The following is a 20929-nucleotide window of genomic DNA, read 5'->3' as shown; positions in this document are numbered from 1 at the left end:
TAATGACACTTAATTAAGTATAACATGCAGCTCCTTCCTAAGCAGCAATGAGAAGATTAGGAGCAAAGCTGGGTTGGCACACACACCTCCTGGGGAAGGACAACACACTCCCACAGGTGGCAGTGATGGCCACAAACCTGAATGGTTTCAAAAGCGTATTGGCCAAATTCATAGAGGTTAAGGCTATCAGTGATTGCCATGCTCTGCTTCCATGACTGGAGACAGCAAGGCTTCTGAATGCCGGTTGCTGTAAACCACAGGTTGAGTGGGGAAAGAGTGCTTTTGTGCTTGGGTCCTATTAGTGGGTTTCCAACAGGTATCTGGGGGAGCCAAGGTGGGAACAAGATGCTGAACTAGGTGGGCCATTGGCCTGATCCAGAATGTTCTTACATTCTTAATCCAGGTCTTTTAAAATTGTGCCATGTTGCTACTGAATGGTCTCTCCATCTTTGGTTCTGGTGAACGTCTGGCACATTTAAGTCTGTAAAGGTAAAGGAGGTAAAGGGACCGCTGACCATTAGGTCCCGTTGTGGCCAACTCTGGGGTTGCTGCGCTCATCTCGCTTTATTTGCCACGGGAGCCGGCGTACAGCTTCCGGGTCATGTGGCCAGCATGACTAAGCCACTTCTGGCGAACCAGAGGAGCACACGGAAACGCCGTTTACTTTCCCGCCGGAGCGGTACCTATTTATCTACTTTCACTTTGACGTGCTTTTGAACTGCTAGGTTGGCAGGAGCAGGGAGCAAGCAACGGGAGCTCACCCCGTCGTGGGGATTCGAACCTCCAACCTTCTGATCAGCAAGTCCTAGGCTCTGTGGTTTAACCCACAGTGCCACCCGTGTCCCTATTTTAGTCTGTACATGCTCACAAAACCATTTCAAAAAGGCGATTCTCATGAACATGTTCCAGGATTAGTGCCCTGAACCAAAGCCTTCTGCCAGATGGTTTGAGACACTCCCCCCCCCAAAAAAAACAAAACCCTTTCTGTTGCAGTTTGTAAAATGTTCCTCACCCTGATGAATCCATTTTCTGGAGGTACAGGAGTCAGGCATCCCAAGTCTTGTTCAGGTTGATACATATCTACTTCTCTTACGGCTTCATCATCATTTATGCAAGGAGCCCCTCTGAAAATGCATGAGTTAGGAGCTTATTAAACAAACAAGAGTAATAGAGAAGACATTCCAGCCTTAGAGTGCAGTAAAGCTGTCACACCCCTCCACATCAGCATGGCTTCATTAGTGTCAGATTCGTTTCTGTTTGTGTACACACCAGGTGGTGTTAACCGACTGAGGGTGTCCATGGAGAAGATCCTAGGTCCAGCTCCCAGCATCTCTAGGTACAGCTGGGAAAGACCCTTGTCTGAAACCTTGGAGAGCCACCTCTAGTCTGTGCCTTCCCCAACCAGATTTTTGGACTACAACTCCCATCATCCATTACCATACTGCAGCTGATAAGCATTGCAGCCCTAAAATCTAGAGGGCTAGATAGACCAGTGGCTTAACTTGGTATAAGACAACTTCCTGCATTCCTATTTACCATCCACTTCCTCCAGACTTGGGGAGGGCTCCAAAATGCTAGTGCCAGCACTATTTGGGTTGCACCTACACGGTGACCTTGAAAAGGGACTGCTTTGTTTTTATCCAGTGCACATTCACTCCCTCTGGTGCACTCACTTGTCTTTATCACTCAGCACTGCAGGATCAGGGGATGGGGCAAACTTTAGGGTACAGTAAGATATGTAGCTTGAATTTGAGCAAAGGACTATGTGCACTGGTGGCACTACATGGATGATGTGATTCTTACTTGTCTTCAAACAGTGAAATATAGCAGTCTTCCTCTCCTTCTCCATCACCTTCACAAGGTTTTCCTCCACTTGTGGGCGGGGGGTTGTTGCACAAGCGAGTTCTCCTCCTCTTGAAAGATGCATCACATGAACTCCAGGCAGACCAGCAGCTCCAGAAGCCATCTACTGCAACTAGCATTCAACACAAGGTGCAGATGTGAGCTCATCTAAAGACCACGAGTATCAACAGAAAGCCTGTTACCAAACTCAGTGGCTGCATCCATATTTAATAAAACCAATTTCCTGCTTTATGGTTTAGTGTGAACAGACAGAAGTGTACTCTCACATTGCCCGATCACCCCAGCTTCACTTCTCCCCTGGTGTGAGCAGAATAAGCAAACCCTAACAGGCCATCACCTCCTGGCAAATAGAAGGGGAAGAAATGGAGGCAGTGAAAGATTTTACTTTCTTGGGCTCCATGATCACTGCAGATGGTGACAGCAGCCACGAACTTAAAAGACGCCTGCTTCTTGAGGGAGAAAAGCAAACCTAGACAGCATCTTAAAAAGCAGAGACATCACCTTGCCAACAAAGGTCCGTATAGTTAAAGCTATGGTTTTCCCAGCAGTGATGTGTGGAAGTGAGAGCTGGACCATAAAGAAGGCTGATCGCCGAAGAATTGATGCTTTTGAATTATGGTGCTGGAGGAGACTCTTGAGAGTCCCATGGACTGCAAGAAGATCAAACCGATCCATTCTGAAGGAAATCAGCCCTGAGTGCTCACTGGAAGGACAGATCGTGAAGCTGAGGCTCCAATACTTTGGCCACCTCATGAGAAGAGAAGACTCCCTGGAAAAGACCCTGATGTTGGGAAAGATGGAGGGCACAAGGAGAAGGGGACGACAGAGGACGAGATGGTTGGATAGTGTTCTCGAAGCTACCAGCATGAGTTTGACCAAACTGTGGGAGGAAGTTGAAGACAGGAGTGCCTGGCGTGTTCTGGTCCATGGGATCACGAAGAGTCGGACACGACTAAACGACTAAACAACAACAACAACAACAACAACAACAACAACAACAACAACAAACAGGCCACTAACACTAGCCAACTTCAAGAGATGACTTGCTGGTTGTGACTTCCAAGGGAGGAACAAATCCTGATCTCTGGTTCAGATGCAATGGGACACCAAGGCTTCTTGGATGGTTTGCCCTACTCATGCCAGAGGAGGAGGAAAGCCTTAGAAACTGGACAAATTGCAGAAGCACAGCGCTCATTCCCAGTAAGCCATGATAAGCAGAAAGTCTGGCTTATTGTTCTGGAAAGCCAGTGTGGCAGTGTGGTTAGGAGGACCTGAGAGACCAGGTTCAAATCCTCCAAGGTCACTGCCTCTCAACCTAACCTACCACACAGGGTTGTTGTCGAGATTAAATGAGGAGAGGGATGAAGCATGTACCATCACCTTGAGCTCCTTGGAGAAAAGGTTGCGGATCGGTGGAGTAAATGCTTTGCACGCAAACTATCCCCACTTCAGTCCCAGGCATCTCCAAGCAGGAGAAACCTCTTTTCTGAAACTCTGGAGAACTGTTGCCAGACATTGTAGACATTGCTGAGTTAGGTCTGGCTTAGCATAAGGCAGCTTCCTATGTCTGAATGCAGCAACTGAGTTTGGGCTCTCTCTCTCTCTCTCTCTCTCTCTCTCTCTCTCTCAGCACACCTTTTGTAATAATGTTGTCTCACCCCTTTCTGAAACCATCAAAAACAGTTCCACAGCCAATTCCATGATTCATTCATCCAACCAATCTGTATATTAGTCATCCGACAACAAGTGTTCTCAAGGCGACATGGCACACGAAAACAGATTTTTTAAAAGATCACGGTCCCATTAGAACAATGATTGATAAAGCAACTCTATAAACAAAGCGAGCACTTCAAAGCTAAGATCTATAGAGTGACAGGCGACATGTTTGCCTTGAGCCAAGTGTAATCAGGAGCAGAAAACCTAACAAAATAATAATTCTCAGCCTTTCCATTGTCGCTCTTCTTTTCTACTCCATGGCCCCATTAGCAGGTCAGATATGACCGACTATGCAGGCACACCAAGGACTATAAAACTGCAAATAAAACATTTTAATAGTGTTGTAAAGTGCATTGTACAAATGTGATACTAGATGGCGATGGTGAGCTATGGCAAATTCAATATATTTATCAAAACATTTTTTAAAAAAAAGCATTTTTATGTTTTTTATATGTGTCTAGATTCCACTCAAGAAGCTTCTTGGGCAGCAATATTTCTTATGGCTATCTACAAAGTAATGCTTTTGGGGGGGGGGGATTTCCAGGATCCCTTGCAACACTGGGTTTTAGATGGCAACCTCTTTCATTGTGTACAGCTGTTGTCCCTGTGGCGATCACACAGGGTCCCCAGACGTTTCACCATCTATTGATCCCTGTGCCACCACTTAATTTCTCGCTGCCACCACCCAGGCCCTACCTGGTACAATACTGAGTCCAGTCAGGGTTAAATTGGAACATAAACTTTTGTTTATTTATTGCAGTTTAACAAGCGTGTGATTTCATAAACGATATCGTTCAATTATAATCATGGGGTGCCTATCCAGACCTATAACTTCCGCTACCTGCTCTCACTCACTAAACCACCTCTCAGATATTTACTTGTCTTCCTAGCCCCTAACTATTCCTAACTCAGCTTATTTTGCTGCAGTAACTCAACCTACCTACAAACTCTATCCCAATTCACTCCCACTCCAACCAACCACCCCACTTCCAACGAACTCCTCCCTTCACCCTTCCCAGAGGGGGTTTTATAGTCCCTCTGACTCCACCCCCCTGGGTTCTGATTGGGTAACCTGTTTAACTATTTCACCTCCAGCACTCTCATATGTTAACGTCACAGTCCCCCTGCCCCCAAGATAGCACTTTTCACAGGACTCCAGGAAACACCCCAGAGGCTGTGTCCTGCAGCTACATGGGGCAGCAAAGAATGCTGCTGGCCAACCATTCTGATATGTTCACTCTTACTTTCACCAGCTTGTGTCTCAACCATTTAGCACTAGCACCAACATTCCAGGTGAGACTGCTGCAGTGCGTTGTACCTGGAGCTGCCTTTGAAGACCCCATGATTACTTCACTCAGTACAAAATGTAGCAGATGGGTAGCCAAGGCTCAAATGCTACAAGACACCATATACATGCTGAATACCTGACTGGTAGTCTGGGGCTCGTATCTCACAGTTATCACCGTAAGTTCCAGCTTTGCAGATACACAGGCATTCGGTCCCAGATAAAACAGGGCGACCATTGTTGGGGCATGGGGCACATCGGCATGGATCGTATTTCTCCATATATTCTGAAAAAGCCTTCCTGAGATTCCTGCGTTTGGTCACAGCACATGGGAAGTTCTTCACCAAATCCAAAATGGGGGTCACCTAAGAAAGAATTACACAGAGTTTCTCAAATGTTGTCCTGGTGAAATCCCCTAGGTCTTGTTTGGCCCTTCTCTATACAACCAAGAAAAAACAAATGTTTCTCTTGTGTTTTCTGCTTTTTCTGTACAAGGGCAGTTGAATTACAGGATCATGCCACTGGAAGAGGTGTCTAGTCCTATTGCCTGTTCAGAGGAAGACCAGCCAGGTGCCCCAGCATAGATTAAATGAAATGGGAAGAATCAGGACTTGCACAGACAAGGAACAATTTTACATAAATCAGCACATATGCAAATGGAAAAAAATAATAATCCTCACTTCTTCTTTTTTGTCTAGGAGAGGTGAGTATCTTACCATCACAGTAAGACCTGTTTTTCTTGTATCTACTCTTTACTTTGCTTTCTATCTCTTACCTCAAAGTCAACCACCACTGGGTTTTCCTTGGTTGATTCCATCCAGTCGGTAAAGATAGTTTGTCCCGGGAAAGACCCTTTTTTCTCCCAGCCTAGCGCTGCAGCATACTGTGCCCTTCCACCCTCGACGAAGGAAATAGACCGTTCAGATGACTTCAGCATGGAACCTAGGATGGATATGAAATCAGCAAATGCAACACACACACACACACACACACGAGTAAGGTGATGAGGGAGGGTCATGAACTGCAAGTTCCAGCTGCCAACTGGGGGTGCCAACTGGAGGTGCCTTACTTCCTATAGCCTTCTTGGTCTGGGCTTTGAACCAGTCAGTTAGAGGAGGATCCATAATGGAAGAGTGGCCTCTCAGCTACAGTACTGACATGAGTGATGTCAGCTGACCCCACAGCCAGAAAGTGATCAGCTGACTCCGCAAACCATTGGAGGGGGACCAATACCTATTCCACCCTCCCTCCCTCCCTTCCTTTCTGTCTCGTCTGAGCAACTTGTTCCAATGGCTAGTAACTGTCCTAGCCCCCACTGGATGCAGAACTTGAACTTGGATTACTTTTTCGTCCAAAAACTTTGATGTTAATTGTTAGTGTTTTGAATTTTATTGTATTACTTTCTTCCTTAGTGGGTCATGCAAACCACTATTCTGAATAATGCTTTTCATAGGGTAAAGGGGCACTGGGGGCGATATTATAGAACCAAGTGTGGGAGGCAGCCTGCAAAAGTTTAGATACTGGTCAGACTTGGCCAGTGGTAACCAATGTGGTGTCTTTTGGACTACACTTCCCAACAATTGTGATCATTTGGTCATGCTGCCCAAGGTTGAATTTCAACAGCTCCGAGAGGGCACCACATTGACTACCCTTGAACTAGTGTCTTGGGAATCTTGAATGCAGAATATGGGGAGCCCTAGATGCGGGTGGCGCTGTGGGTTAAACCACAGAGCCTAGGACTTGCTGATCAGAAGGTCGGCGGTTCAAATCCCCGCGATGGGGTGAGCTCCCGTTGCTCGGTCCCTGCTCCTGCCAACCTAGCAGTTCGAAAGCACGTCAAAGTGCAAGTAGATAAATAGGTACCACTCCGGCGGGAAGGTAAACAGCATTTCCGTGTGCTGCTCTGGTTTGCCAGAAGTGGCTTAGTCATGCTGGCCACATGACCCGGAAGCTGTACGCCGGCTCCCTCGGCCAGTAAAGCGAGATGAGCGCCGCCACCCCAGAGTCGGTCACGACTGGACCTAATGGTCAGGGGTCCCTTTACCTTTACCTTTGGGGTAGGATAGCTACCTTCATAGCTCTCAGTCATTTTACTTCTGACGCAATCGTAATGAATATCTGTTTTCTTAATGAAGAAAATATAGGTTCTTGTCGTTTCTGTTCGCACACAGCCTTCCATTTGTTGCTGGGTTAAGCCTAGACACCATTCAACAGCAAAAATAGCAAATGACATTTCGCAAAGGAGAACTGAGCAACCATGATATCAAGCACAATGGCATCTGATCCTTGAAAGTGGTGGTTGTCAGGCTGCGGCCAGCAGCTCACACTCAAACCACAAGGCACGTTTGAAATATTCTACCACTATGAGAATGTCACGTTTTTCTTTCTTTCCCTTTTTCAAGAGGAAGATCCAGTATCTCATGGCTGTGCAGGAAATTTAGCTTTCCCGTTGTTCTAATTTAGCTTCCCTGCTAAAGCTAAGAGGGTTTGGAAGAAACAGCTCTATCACTTTAACCCATTTCTTGCCAAAAAACGCATTTCCTTTATATCCATTTTTCTCTCCCCCTCCCACATGGGAGTGTGGTTAGAGGAAAAGCAATATTTTACGCTTTTCCAATACACGTTGAAAATCACCCCATCCCATTTCACCCCATGTTTGAGGCTGGGGCAAACAGGACTCACCACTTCCTACAAAATGTTATTTGGACTTCACTAGTCTGGAAGCAGAGTTGCTATCTCACTTCCAGCTTAAAGCAGTCTTAAAGTCTGATTCTTTAATGTCTTGATTCCAAGCAAACTCCACAAACCCAAGGTAGAGAAATGTTCCCAGACTCATGTTTCCCCATTCCATTCTCTGTTCCTTGAAAAAGTACCAATTATTGTCTCACGATGTAGATAGGCATACCTGAATTTTTTGTCTGCTCTTCACTGTACTGGTAAAGAAGGTCGTATTTGCCTCCCATTGAGCCAGATTTGTAGTAATGAGTCCCAAAGTCATCAAATATCCGGCTGTAAAGGGCATAGTTGTATTCCAGAGGCAGGCTGTTGAGGGCTTGTAAAAACACTCCAGAGAGGTGCAACCCTGACTGCTTCACTGTGAAATTCGACACAGCAATCACCTTATGGACCCTAATGAAGTTGGAATTCTTGGAAATTGAAAAAGATTGATCATGATGAGAATTACTATGTCGTCTCTCCCCCACCCCTCTGCCCTGGCCTTAAAAACAACAACCCTATTTATCCTCTCTGGCCTATACAATGAACAACTTGGTCGAGGGTGGGAAACTGGTGGCCCTCTAGATGTTTGCTGGACCCCAACTCCCAACAGCCATGCTGTCTGGGGATGATGAGAATTGCAGTAGTAGTAGTAGAAGAAGAGTTTGGATTTGATATCCTGCTTTATCACTACCCGAAGGAGTCTCAAAGCGGCTAACATTCTCCTTTCCCTTCCTCCCCCACAACAAACACTCTGTGAGGTGAGTGGGGCTGAGAGACTTCAGAGAAGTGTGACTAGCCCAAGGTCACCCAGCAGCTGCATGTGGAGGAGCGGGGAAGCGAACCCGGTTCACCAGATTACGAGTCTACCGCTCTTCACCACCACACCACACTGGCTCTCAAACCTCTGGAGGACAGAGTCCAAAACCTCTGGAAGGCACCAGGTTGGCAAAGGCTGTCTAGCACAGAGCTTCCATTTATCTGTGAGATCATCTTACCCCGTATATGCTCATCGGACTGCTTTGATCTGCAGAACTGGAACTGTTATAGGTGCCACATAATAGTCATTCCACACTTGCAAGAAATCAGCCTTTACATGTGGCAGTCCCTCCCTGCCACATCAAGCAGGCAACTTTACACTTTTAGGTGCCACCTAAAAGCATTTTTGTTTAGGCAAACCTATGCAGATATGTAAAATATTTGCATGTGTTTAAATCTGTGTTTATCGACTTCCGGGTTGGCGCCATCGCCAAATGGCGGATTCCCTCCGAGCTCCGGAGGGAATCTGCTCAACAGGGGTTGGGTTCTGCCGCGCCGGCGACACGGGGACCCTCAAAAACCACGGGCGCAGATGCCCGTGGACCTGGTGACTCGGCGGGCACCGTTTGCGCCCTCCCGACCCGCGAAGGAGCCTTTTTAAAGGCTACGGAGCGGGGGACGGGGAGTGGCGCGGTGCTGTGAGTCTACTGCTTCCCCTGCCGAGCGAAGCCGCATGCCATTCGTCGGAGAGTGCTGACTTCTTCTTCTGAAAATTTGGACTTAAAACTAAGAACAACAACCCATGAGTAATTTGGAAATTGGACTAAAAACTTTTCTTTTTTTGGATTCGGTACGAGCGGGGGAGGTGCAAAGAGGAAGTCCGTCTCCCCCCCATTGTAAACATTTTAAAGCAAGGATTTGACAACTAAGGTCGAGAGAAGAGTCTTTTTCTTTTTGGATAAAAGTTATTAATTCCACGGATTGAAAGTATAAGTAACTGTGCTGGAGGATAAGAGCTAACTTTCTGATTAAAGTGCCACCCCTCCCGGGACCAGGAGTGATCCGCGAGAGGAGCCTGCTGAGGAGACACAGAAGATTTTGACAGCTGTCAAATTAGCTGTCAAAGTCGGAAAAAATAGAAAACTTTATTTCTGATGTTTTTGCCGGTTATATTAGATACAACATAGCTACAAGTTGCTGAAAATAAAGAAGGACTGAAACAAATTAACTTGACTTTTGGATTGGAAGTGAAAGGAATACTAAATAACCAGAATCCCTCTAGAGGGGGTTCAGGGACATTACAAGAATGGAAATAGGTCGGAAAATACTGGCTGACCTGGATGAGGTTGCTTTTCTCATGGGAAAGTTGCGAAGGATGTATGAGCAAGGTCATGTTTTGTCTACAAGTGCCATAAATTTGAAGTCAACAGCAGATGTATCTACTGAGTTGGAAAAGGACTTGATGTACAAAACCCAGGCAGCTGAACAAGAAAAGAAACTAGAGGAAACTGAGGAAGAAGAGGAAGAGATATACACTGAACAGGAGGAGCAGAAAGGAGGGGCTGCAGTGCTGCAGAAGGCAAATGAGAAGCGGAGGCCTGTCAAGATGGATATAAAAGAAAATAAGGACTGGAAGAGGAAAACTTGGTTTGAACTTAGAAATGAGGAATGGAAAGATCTCCTTTTGTGGGGATCTGAAGATCTATGGACTATAAGTTTGATCAAGGTGGAAGCTGGAGCTCTTGGGACATTTGGACTTAAAAGGATTAAGAAACAAGATTTGAGCTCCACCTTTAAACATGGAGGTCTGGCTGGAAGGAACATGGACATTATAGAGAGAGTGCCCCTCCGAGACTTGGTGTTAAATATAAGGGACTTTCAAAGAAACCGGCAGAGAGGGATTGAGAGAGACTTAAGGGCCTCGGACATGAGGTTGCCAGGCTGATAGTAGATGGACTAATGGACAATGGTTTTGGGATCGAAACCGGGGAAGGGAGGGTGGGGTTTGGAAATCCAAAGGGTGTTTGATTTTTTCTACTCTGTTTTTAATTTTGTGTTGTTATTAGTATAAGAATGGGGAATTCGTGGAAGGGAAACTGGGTCGACCTTAGAAAAAGCTTTCAAATATAATATGATTGAGGTATATAAGTTAAAAGTTGATATATAAATTGAATTAAATATAATAACAAATTAAGGTTAAAAATATAATATAATAAATATAATAACAAATTAAGGTTAGAAATTTAGGGATAAGAACTTGTTGGATAAATATTTGGACATGGAATACAAGAAGGGGAGATGAGGGGAAGTTGCGGAAAAAAGTTATTGAAAATGGGATTGTAAAGGATGAATTCTTTTTTCTTCTTTTTTTTCCTTGTTCTTTTTCTTTTTTGTATTATTTGAAACTCTAATAAAATATTATTTTTTAAAAAAATAAATAAATCTGTGTTTATCTTATCACTGATTTCAATTATTATTTGACAGTTTTAAATACCTGTTTTTAACTGTCTTTACCAATAATTTTATTGTTTTACTCTTTTCGTAAACCACGCTGAGAGGTTGTTTTTTTCCAACAATCAAGCAGTGTATACCTTTTATTTAAAAAGCAAACAGACAGACAATAAACAGGAAGCAGCCTACACAAAGGGCTACACATTCTCACCATTTTGTGCGATGCTTTGATGGCTTCGTGGAAGGAACTCGATGCCGTAGTTTTTGTGTTTGACGTTGACCCCCATAAATACGGGATTCCCCAATTATCTTTCCCGTGTCCCCTGAAATACTGCATATTGCTAGAAGAATATACCAAGGATGTTAAATCTGTATAGTAATTTGTTTTCAGGTCATCTTCTTGATGCTTCACCTGTCAAGAGAGATCCACAGATTCATGTTTGGGTTGGAGAAGAACAATGGAAATAAAAGCCTCTGGCGTACAGCCAAGTGAAATAAATGTGTTGCTTTGCCAAATTGCTTTAAATATAAACTATGTGATAAGTTACTTTTAAAAAGCCATTGTTTACAAAAGAAAAGAAAGTGAACATGGATTTCAAAGAAAAACAATATTATGAATTGGTGCTGTTCAGAATTTTATACCATTCATACAGAATTTGACTTCACCCCTGGAGGCTTACTGTCTCACAAGACAGACAGATGCCAACAACAAGAAGTCTACAGAATTTTGGACAACTTTATATACAAGTGCTGGTATAGCACAGAGGCGAAGAGATTGAAGGCCCGCTGGCCACCTTAGTTGCTAGTCCTACAGAAGGCCTTGCCAAGCCACCTGAAAGTGGACAGACTCAAGGTTTGCAGGCACACGAAATGTGCTCCTTTTGTCTTCACTCTTCAGAAGGACGCAGCTCCCGCCATAGAAAGAAAAATCCAGGACTTCTCCTCGGCTCTCTCCTGCCAGAATATGGTATCTAGAACGAAAGGTGGATTAAGCAAAGTTGTGATTGAGCAAATAAAAATTAGATTACCTTGAAATGATAGAAAGCCTTTGTTGCTGTCTTGCACCTAATTTGACCAAATCACCAAATTTGTTACATGTCACCCAAAAAAGTCCCACAAAAACAAACACCTCAGCACTCCAGGGTGGTTTCACCTTCATGGATACTCTGGTGCGGCCCTTGCTTAAAGTTTGATTACCCTATTTCATAATTTTATAATGTAAATATACAGCAAATCCCACAAGTGTCCCAGAAAAACAGAGACATCCCGTTTTTTATCACAAGAGAATGGCAGCCATTTTGGTTGCTGGGATCTTGTGCAATTTTGTGCTGTCTTTTCACGGCCGCAATCTTGCATGGCAAGCCAAAACAGACAATTTGGGGCACTGTGCCTGAGAAAGTACTTTGCGGGGGGCAGTGCAAAATCGTGCAAGATCATGGCATCCAAAATGCTCTCACAATAAACAATGGGAAGACGGCATCTGGGAAGACGACACCACAGATTTTTCTTCAAAGTGTTTGAGTCTTCCACTGGTCGTGTGCTATGATTTAGTACAAACACCCCTCCCCCCGTGGCATCACATTCACCAAAATTGCCCCTATGAAGCCCAAGTGAAAGCAATATACAGTGGCACTTTGGTTGTGAACGCGATCAGTTCTGGAGGCCCGTTCACAACATGAAAAGAGCGCAACCCGCAGCGGCACGTCTGCGCACATGTGGGTTGCGATTTGCCACTTCTGCGCATGTGTGTGACATAATTTTGTGCATCTGCACATGCGTGAGTGGCGAAACCCGGAAGTAACCCTTTCCGGTACTTCCGGGTCACCACGGGACGTAACCTGAAAGAACATAGCATGAAGCAGACGTAACATGAGGTATGACTGTACCCCAGGCCCATGAGCTGCACACTGGGTATGGTCTTGACTGTCGAGCGGCAGGTGTTCTTTATCCTCCCACAGTGCCTTTCATCTGAATTGTCTCCACAGTCATTGTCTCCATTGCATCTCAGTTGTCTGGCAACACAGCGACCTGTTTTGGGGAAAGAGCAGCAGCATGACGACTTTCAGTAAGCCTCCCTCACGGCACGACTCAGGTTGCGCTAGCTAGGACTAATTGAACAGCCCAGCGGTGTATTTAATGACTACTTCAACAGAGCATAACCATATGTGGGAGAGAGGTTGTTTTTCGTTCTTATTTTCATTATGAATTTTGTGCTTTTAAATATTGTATTTTTATGTTGTGAACCACCCTGAGATCCACAAATGAAGGGCGATATACAGATTTAATAAATAATAAAATACTAACAAGAAGAAGAAATGTGCTGGTTTAAGAACCCGCAAAAGAGCACTCAAAATTGACAGGCCCTGAAGTAAAACAGCATCATAGAATCCCTGTTCCAACCATATATATAGGTGTGTTTTTTTAATTGGGAAAGGGTTGCTTTTGTTTGTTTTATTTGTTTTGAGGGCGCTAAATATGCTTAGAAAGTTTGTACGAGTTTAAACTTGTTTTAGTCTTTCCTGTTGTAGTTTTAGCTTTCTGTATGTTTTAAATTGTGGTTGCAAATCTTTTAGCGATAATTGTTTCATTTTTATTTTTGTAAATCGCTTTGAGGTATTTTCTACAATCCAGCAGTATATACATTTTATGAAATAAACAAAACAAATAATACTTTTTGGAGTAGTGGTGGTGGTTCTGAGCATCATCAGTTTTTCTTCTGTGAATTGGTTATTTTGTGGTGGGCACAGCAGTCTATTATTTCCAGATGTGTCCTTTCACCCAGAAAAGTTGGTGACCTCAGGTCTTGAGGTTCAGAATCCATGAGATAGAGATAGAGATAGAAATAGAGATGATAGATAGATAGATAGATAGATAGATAGATAGATAGATAGATGATAGATAGATAGATAGATAGATAGATAGATAGATAGATAGATAGATAGATTAGATAGATAGATAGATAGATAGATAGATAGATAGATAGATGATAGAAATATAGATAGATAGATGATAGATAGAGATAGATAGATAGATAGATGATAGATAGATAGATGATAGATAGATAGATATAGATAGATAGATAGATAGATAGATAGATAGATAGATAGATAGATAGATAGATATAGATAGATGATAGATAGATAGATGATAGATAGATAGATAGATAGATAGATAGATAGATAGAGATAGATGATAGATAGAGATAGATGATAGATAGATAGATAGATAGATGATAGATAGATGATGATGATAGATAGATAGATGATAGATAGATAGATAGATGATAGATAGATAGATAGATGATAGATAGATTAGATAGATGATAGATAGATAGATAGATAGATAGATAGATAGATGATAGATAGATGATGATAGATAGTTAGTTAGATGATAGATGATAGATAGATGATAGATAGATAGGTAGATAGATGATAGATAGATAGATAGATAGATAGATAGATAGATAGATAGATGATAGATAGATAGGTGATAGATAGATAGATAGATGATAGAAAGGTGATAGATAGATAGATAGATAGATAGATGATAGATAGATAGATAGATAGATAGATGATAGATAGATAGATAGATAGATAGATAGATAGATAGATGATAGATAGATAGGTGATAGATAGATAGATAGATGATAGATAGATAGATAGATAGATGATAGATAGATAGATAGATAGATAGATAGATGATAGATAGATGATAGATAGATAGATGATAGATGATAGATGATAGATTAGATAGATAGATAGATAGATATAGATAGATAGATAGATAGATAGATAGATAGATAGATGATAGATAGATAGATAGATAGATATAGATGATAGACAGACAGACAGACAGACAGACAGACAGACAGACAGACAGACAGACAGACAGACAGACACAGAGAGATGTATAAATGCAGAAAATACCATTTTCACACTGGAACTTGTTCCCACAATTGACTTCCTCTATCCTGCATAACTTTGTGGGGAAGCATCTCCGGAAATCTGTCATCTGCTCAGTACAGGGTTGACCTCCAAACTGAGACGGCTGTACCAGAGACCTGACACGAAACTGAAACAGATGGAAATACAAGGGTGGAATCTTCCCACCTATGTTCATTTGACTTACGAGTCATATATGTGCAGGGCTGACTCATGCCAGAGTGCTGGAAAAATGGGACACCTCGGGATCCAATCAGAAACCAGGATTGCCTTCTGTAATTCTGGGATGTCACACTTAAATCAGAATTACAGAAGCCAATCCTGGTTTCTGATTGTATCCCGAGGTGTCCCGCACATATATGCAGTTGCTCCGGGCTTGCCTCAGCGGGTTGGATCTCAGCTGAGCCGGGAAGAGGAAGTCACAACTGTGTAGCCAATGCCAGCTCAATACATTTTGCTGCCTGAGCCAAAGGGCAAGATGGGGGTCTTTCCCGAGGCAGAAACAGAAGCCAGTGGAGTGACATTTGAACCCTACTTTAGTACTGGTGTCTTCCACTGCACTTGAGGGCAGCAGGCTAGCATAGGGGTTATAGGGCAGGCCACATGGTACTCACAGCTCTGGCCACTCCCCGCACCTCAGTTTCTGCCGCCTGAGGCGCAAAGGCAGATTACAGAGTTCCCGTTTTCTCACGTGTCCCTGCAATCAAATTGCTTACTTGCTTTTTAACGCATGGGTCACACTCTGACCAGGAGCCCCAGTCACTGATCTGGCAGTTGATGGGGCAGACTTGCTGGTTGCAGGCCCGCGTCTCTCTCCAAGTGCACAATCTGTTGCAAGAATTCTTATAATAGTAGGCATCGTAGTTGCTTTCCCTGCAAGATGAAGGTGCTGCAAATTAGTTCTGATTCTTATGTCGTGGAAATGGTGGAGCGGGGAGGGGAGGGTTTACATACAGTCCCAACCCTCTCATATTCATTCCAGGCATGGACAGGGCCCTCACTTGCTGGCAACAAGTACCGTATTTTTCGCTCCATAAGGCGCACCTAGTTTTTAGAGGGGGAAATCAAGAAAAAAAAAATTATTATTATATCCCGCTGGCTGTCTTGGCTTCCTCTTTAGCCTCACGCAACCGCTCAGGCCGGGAGAGGCTGCGCACGGCTATGGCAGAAGCCAAGAACCTCTATGGCAGAAGCCAAGACAGCCAGCGGGAATTCCCCCATCTCCCACAAAAGCCCACAGGAGCCGCGCACCCTTTAAGGAGCAAGCGTGCGGCTCTGCAGGGTTTTCTAAGAGGAGGGAGAAGGGACTGACTGGCCGTGTCAGTCCCTTCTCCCTCCTGGGGAAAAGCCCGCAAGAGCCGCACAGAGCTTGTGTGTGGCTCTTGGGGGCTTTTCCTGACTGCCTCCTCCCCCCTGCATTTGCTCCATAAGACACACACATTTCCCCTTACTTTTTAGGAGGGAAAAAGTGTGTCTTATGGAGTGAAAAATACGGTATCTTGACCACCCCCTCCAGTCACATGGAGAGCATGAGAAAGGGCCCCATACAATTCTCCACTTATGTGCATAGGACTCCTCAGCATGAGGCAGGAATCCTGGGCCTGTCAGGATGCCCTTCCCATGGGAGAGTTCTATATATGTCATGGAATCGTAGAACTGCAGAGCTGGAAGGAACTCAGAGGGTCATCTCGTCCAACCCCCAGCCATGCAGGAAACTCAACACATGGTCTTTCATCCAATTTGAAATCGCACTGGACCCTGCTTAGCTTTGCAAATGTGCTAAACGTTTTATTGCTGCACCACAGTTCTTTACTGCATGAAACCCATCATTGGTGCTGCCCCCTCCACTGCCCCCTGGAAAGCTGTGTTGGGGAGGGGTAGTTCCAGCGGATTCCTTGTCCAGGATCCTCTTGAATGTGGCCCTTGCCAAAGTGTTGATTACTGATGGAAGCAACTAATGTGGGAAGCTTTTGCTTCCTTCCCTAACCCTCTCCTTTCTGGTTTGTCAGACAAAGCAAATAATAATTATGAATGGATGACTATATAAATTCAAATTATTACTATTAAGAACTTCATGACAGTAGGAGCTGTTCAATAGTGGTACAGACTATTGGAAGGTGGTGGACTCCCCTTCATTGGAGGTTTTTAAACAGAGGTTGGGTGGCCATCTTTCAGGGATTCTTTAGCTGTGATTCCTGCATTGCAAGGGGGTTGGACTAGATATGGTAAAGGTAAAGGGACGCGGGTGGCGCTGTGGCCTAAACCACTGAGCCTCTTGGGCTTGCCGATCAAAAGGCTGGCAGTTCAAATCCCCATGTCAGGTTGAGCTCCCGTTGCTCTGTCCCAGTTCCTGCCAACCTAGCACTTCGAAAGCACGCCAGTGCAAGTAGATAAATAGGTACCACTGCGGCGGGAAGGGAAAAGGCGTTTCCATGTGCTCTGGTTTCTGTCCTGGTGTTCCGTTGCACCAGAAGTGGTTTAGTCATACTGGCCACATGACCCAGAAAGCTGTCAGTGGACAAATGCCAGCTCCCTTGGCCTGAAAGTGAGATGAGCGCCGCAACCCTATAGTCGCCTTTGACTGGACTTAACCATCCAGGAGTCCTTTACCTTTTTACTAGATATGGATTCCTTCCAACTCTACAATTCTATGATGATGATTATTTCTATAGCATAATTCTGGAAATTAAGTATGAGTTTGTTATTAATGAAGGTGAGATCTTTTCCCGCTCTGATGTTCTAAAGGTGGGGAGGAGATCTTGTGATTGCTAATACCAACCTTGATCTGGTTTGCGTCCCATGATTACAAGTCTGTGAACAGCTGGACCAGGAGCTCCATGGGTAATGGTCACAGTAGCACCCAAAACCTTTCCTAATTACAAAGCTCAGTAGGATAAGGAATACCAAGCTGGTTCTCTCCATCGCCTGAAAGTGTCCAGTTACAAAGAATATGCAAATAAGTAGTAGTAGTAGTAGTAGTAGTAGTAGTAGTAGTAGTAATGTAAGAATAATTTAATTCACTGTTTTACTTGTAAGAATAGTCAATAAATACACTATCCTGTTTCCAAGAACCAATAGTATGTCCTGGATAATCTTTTACACACCAGTAAGGACGCAGGTGGAGCTGTGGTCTAAACCAGTGTTTTTCAACCACTGTTCCGCGGCACACTAGTGTGCCGCGAGATGTTGCCTGGTGTGCCGTGGGGAAAATTGAAAAATTCGAAAGATTTAAAAATAAAGTATTTTATAATTTTTCATATTTCTGTTTACTTACTATTTCATAATAAAGTAATTATAAAATACTATCTTTGTGTTTATTGGATTCCTATTCAAGAGAATTACTTTATATAAAGTCAATATAGGCACAGAGTTAATTTTTTTAACATTTTCTAATGGTGGTGTGCCTCGTGATTTTTTTCATGAAACAAGTGTGCCTTTGCCAAAAAAAGGTTGAAAAACACTGGTCTAAACCACAGAGCCTAGGGCTTGCCAATCAGAAGGTCAGCCATTCAAATCCCCATGACAGGGTGAGCTCCCATTGCTCAGTTCCAGCTCCTGCCAAGCTAGCAGTTCGAAAGTACAGCAAGTAGATAAATAGGTACCGCTCCAGCGGGAAGGTAAACAGCATTTTCCATGCACTGCTCTGGTTCGCCAGAAGCAGCTTAGTCACGCTGGCCATATGACCCGGAAGCTGTACGCAGACTCCCTCGGCCTATAAAGTGAGAAGAGTGCCGCAACCCCAGAGTCGTTCGCGACTGGACCTAACATCAGGGGTCCCTTTGACTTTACCTTTAAGGGTCTTCATTGGGCTGTGGTGTTGTTGTAAACCCTGAGCATGCTGACACCTCCACCATTTTTCTTGTTGTCTCCATTTCTGTCTGTACTCACTAGTTGCATTTGCAATTAGGGAGAGTGTGGTGTATGGAGTGTTAGGGGAAGGGTAGTACCTCTGTTGGCTTCATGTTTTTCTCCTCTTGGGGTAGTTTGTCCACCTTTGCTCCCCAAATTACCCTCAGCTCTCCCCTGTGGCTACTAGAATCTGTCATCATGTTACAGTGGCCACATGCCAGGAACAACTTTGATTGACCATCTAAACCAAGTGAGGGTCGCCAATGAGCCTCAAAACCTCAGTGAGTTAGGGACTTCCCCTGCATGCAAAGACAGGCTCTAGTGGATTGAGCGGATGAGACCAATAGTGGGTCCAATGGTCAAGAAGGCAGTTTCTGCACATACTGTCGAGGGAAGTGAGGGGCAAATGGGGCTCCTCAACCTGGGAAGGTAACCCATCTAGGAAAATGCTGATCCTAAACCTCCACTGCCTTGTGAGATATTTTCAGAAGGAAAGGCTAAGACGTAAACCCTACACAAATCCAGAGTGGATTTCCTAAAATGGTTGGATGGTACCTTGTATGCCTCCTTCCAGCAACTCCTGCAGCCAAGCAGGTGCCAAAAGCATTGCTCTGCTTTCCTGTGGACCACATCACCGAGGCCGAGAGGGAGGTCTTGTCGTCTGGGCAGCCCAGGACCTCTCTACACACCATCCAGGCTTGTGTCCTGGGGAGGTCACTTTGGTGCTGCTAACACAGCAGTTTCACTTCACCCCTGGAGAGGCACTCGCAATGTCGCTCGAAACAGACAGATGTCAACCAAAACCTTAACTAAATGGAATCTCTGTGTCCAGAAGCAACAGACAGAAAGCCATTTTCAAGCCATTTTAATTCACAATATACATTTAAAGCATATTCATTCAACGTATGTTTAAAGCACATGACTTCCCCCAAAGAATCCTGGGAACTGTAGTTTGTCAAGGGTGCTGGGAACTACAGCTCTGTGAGGACGAAACTACAACTCCCACGATTCTTTGGGGGAAGTGAAGAGCATTGAATGTGCTTTAAATGTACACTGTGGAGCAGTTCTAGAGGCATTTGGATGTCCTTTGTTAATAAAAGAGGTTGCTGATCTCAGTAAATCTTCATGTGACCCAACATGGCAATTTGTAGATTTGCATATTTCCCCGAATTAATGCACATAAAGCCCAATATGCAAATGAATCAAGCATCTGTCAAAGAAAGAGACTTACCCTGCTTGGCCAAAAACCATGTATAGGAAGCCACAAATTGCCAAATCTGCTTGGTAAGAGAAAGAGCAGATTTGCAGATTCAGTCCCCCAGTCTACTCACAATTAGTATTGAATTATTTTCTTTTCTTTTAGCTAGCTATCGAAACAACAAACTGGGTTGGCCTTTCTGATGAGACGTTTATTTGTATTAGTTAAGTTTTAACAGAGCAGAAACTTTATTCCCCAAATGTATGTCAAGCGGACTCGAGGTTATGGTCAATCAATGCTGAACACAGAATGGTGAGGCAACAGGCAAATACATGTTGTACTACAAAATAGCCCAGTGCACCAGTGGGGATTGTCTGAAACCAGAATTACATAATAGCCCTAAAACTGCCACTTTCTGAAGCTCTGGACTTCCCAGGGAAGTTCTCTGAAGCTGGAGAAAGCTTGCATCATCCAGACATATCTGGAGTGTGGCCTCCTACACTCTTGGTCGAGTTCTGAAGTCAAATTTACATCTAAGGCTGCATTCACATGGCAGCTCATTCCATTTCCCCACATTCCCTGTCAATTTCCACATTGCATTTGATCTTTCGCACAATGTAAGAGTCACTTCTGAGAATCTAATGGAAGTTTAGTGCTTATTTTCTTGTTAACTGGTTCTGGAAATAATCTGTTTGCAACCTCATTAGCCTAGAAAATTGATGGAGTAAACATGATGGAATTCAGGGTGGTATATACTGGCATGCTGTTCTTTCCTGTTCTCTTCGTGGGCGAAGAGAGAAGCAGGCATGTGTGGAAAGGGCAGGGGAGTAGAGGCATTGTCCAAAGGCTTCCATTGTTGGACCACACCACGCCCACTGGTGTGAGTGAAATTTAGTGTGACATGCCGGTCAAAAAGCCACAGCATGCAACAGGTTCTATGTGTGAAAGGAACATTAGAACATAGGACAGAAGTAGTGGCATTATAAGCAGGAAAACAAATACAACATTCCTCGCATCTGAGCAGTGCTGGATTTATGTATAAGCTAAACAAGCTACAGCTTAGGGCCCCACTCTCTTGGGCCCCCCAAAAAAATTAAAGAAAAAACAACTGGATGTACATTTTCAAAATATAAGATAAAAACAAATAAAATA

The 20929-nt window shown here is 44.0% G+C and overlaps 1 protein-coding gene across 1 annotated transcript in view; it reads right to left on the bottom strand.

Annotated features, from left to right (window-relative positions):
* LOC114606727 (complement component C6-like) overlaps positions 1-20646 on the bottom strand; it is a 29860-nt gene extending 9214 nt beyond the window's left edge. Inside the window, exons 1-13 of the mRNA XM_028749241.2 lie at positions 19811-20646; positions 17510-17655; positions 15447-15603; positions 14716-14860; positions 12676-12817; positions 11622-11760; positions 11001-11201; positions 7770-8010; positions 6935-7060; positions 5640-5806; positions 5004-5229; positions 1804-1975; positions 1013-1124 (exon numbers count right to left, since the gene is read on the bottom strand). Of these exons, the coding sequence (XP_028605074.2) occupies positions 1013-1124; positions 1804-1975; positions 5004-5229; positions 5640-5806; positions 6935-7060; positions 7770-8010; positions 11001-11201; positions 11622-11760; positions 12676-12817; positions 14716-14860; positions 15447-15603; positions 17510-17652 (1971 nt within the window). The 5' untranslated portion in view covers positions 17653-17655; positions 19811-20646. The remainder of the gene's footprint in view (positions 1-1012; positions 1125-1803; positions 1976-5003; positions 5230-5639; positions 5807-6934; positions 7061-7769; positions 8011-11000; positions 11202-11621; positions 11761-12675; positions 12818-14715; positions 14861-15446; positions 15604-17509; positions 17656-19810) is intronic.
* Positions 20647-20929: the final 283 nt, after the last annotated feature.

Source organism: Podarcis muralis, chromosome 11 (assembly GCF_964188315.1).
Source record: "Podarcis muralis chromosome 11, rPodMur119.hap1.1, whole genome shotgun sequence".
In the NCBI taxonomy this organism is placed as follows: Eukaryota; Metazoa; Chordata; class Lepidosauria; order Squamata; family Lacertidae; genus Podarcis; species Podarcis muralis.
Note: the sequence above shows the minus strand (reverse complement) of the source record. Positions and strands in the feature narration are given on the sequence as shown.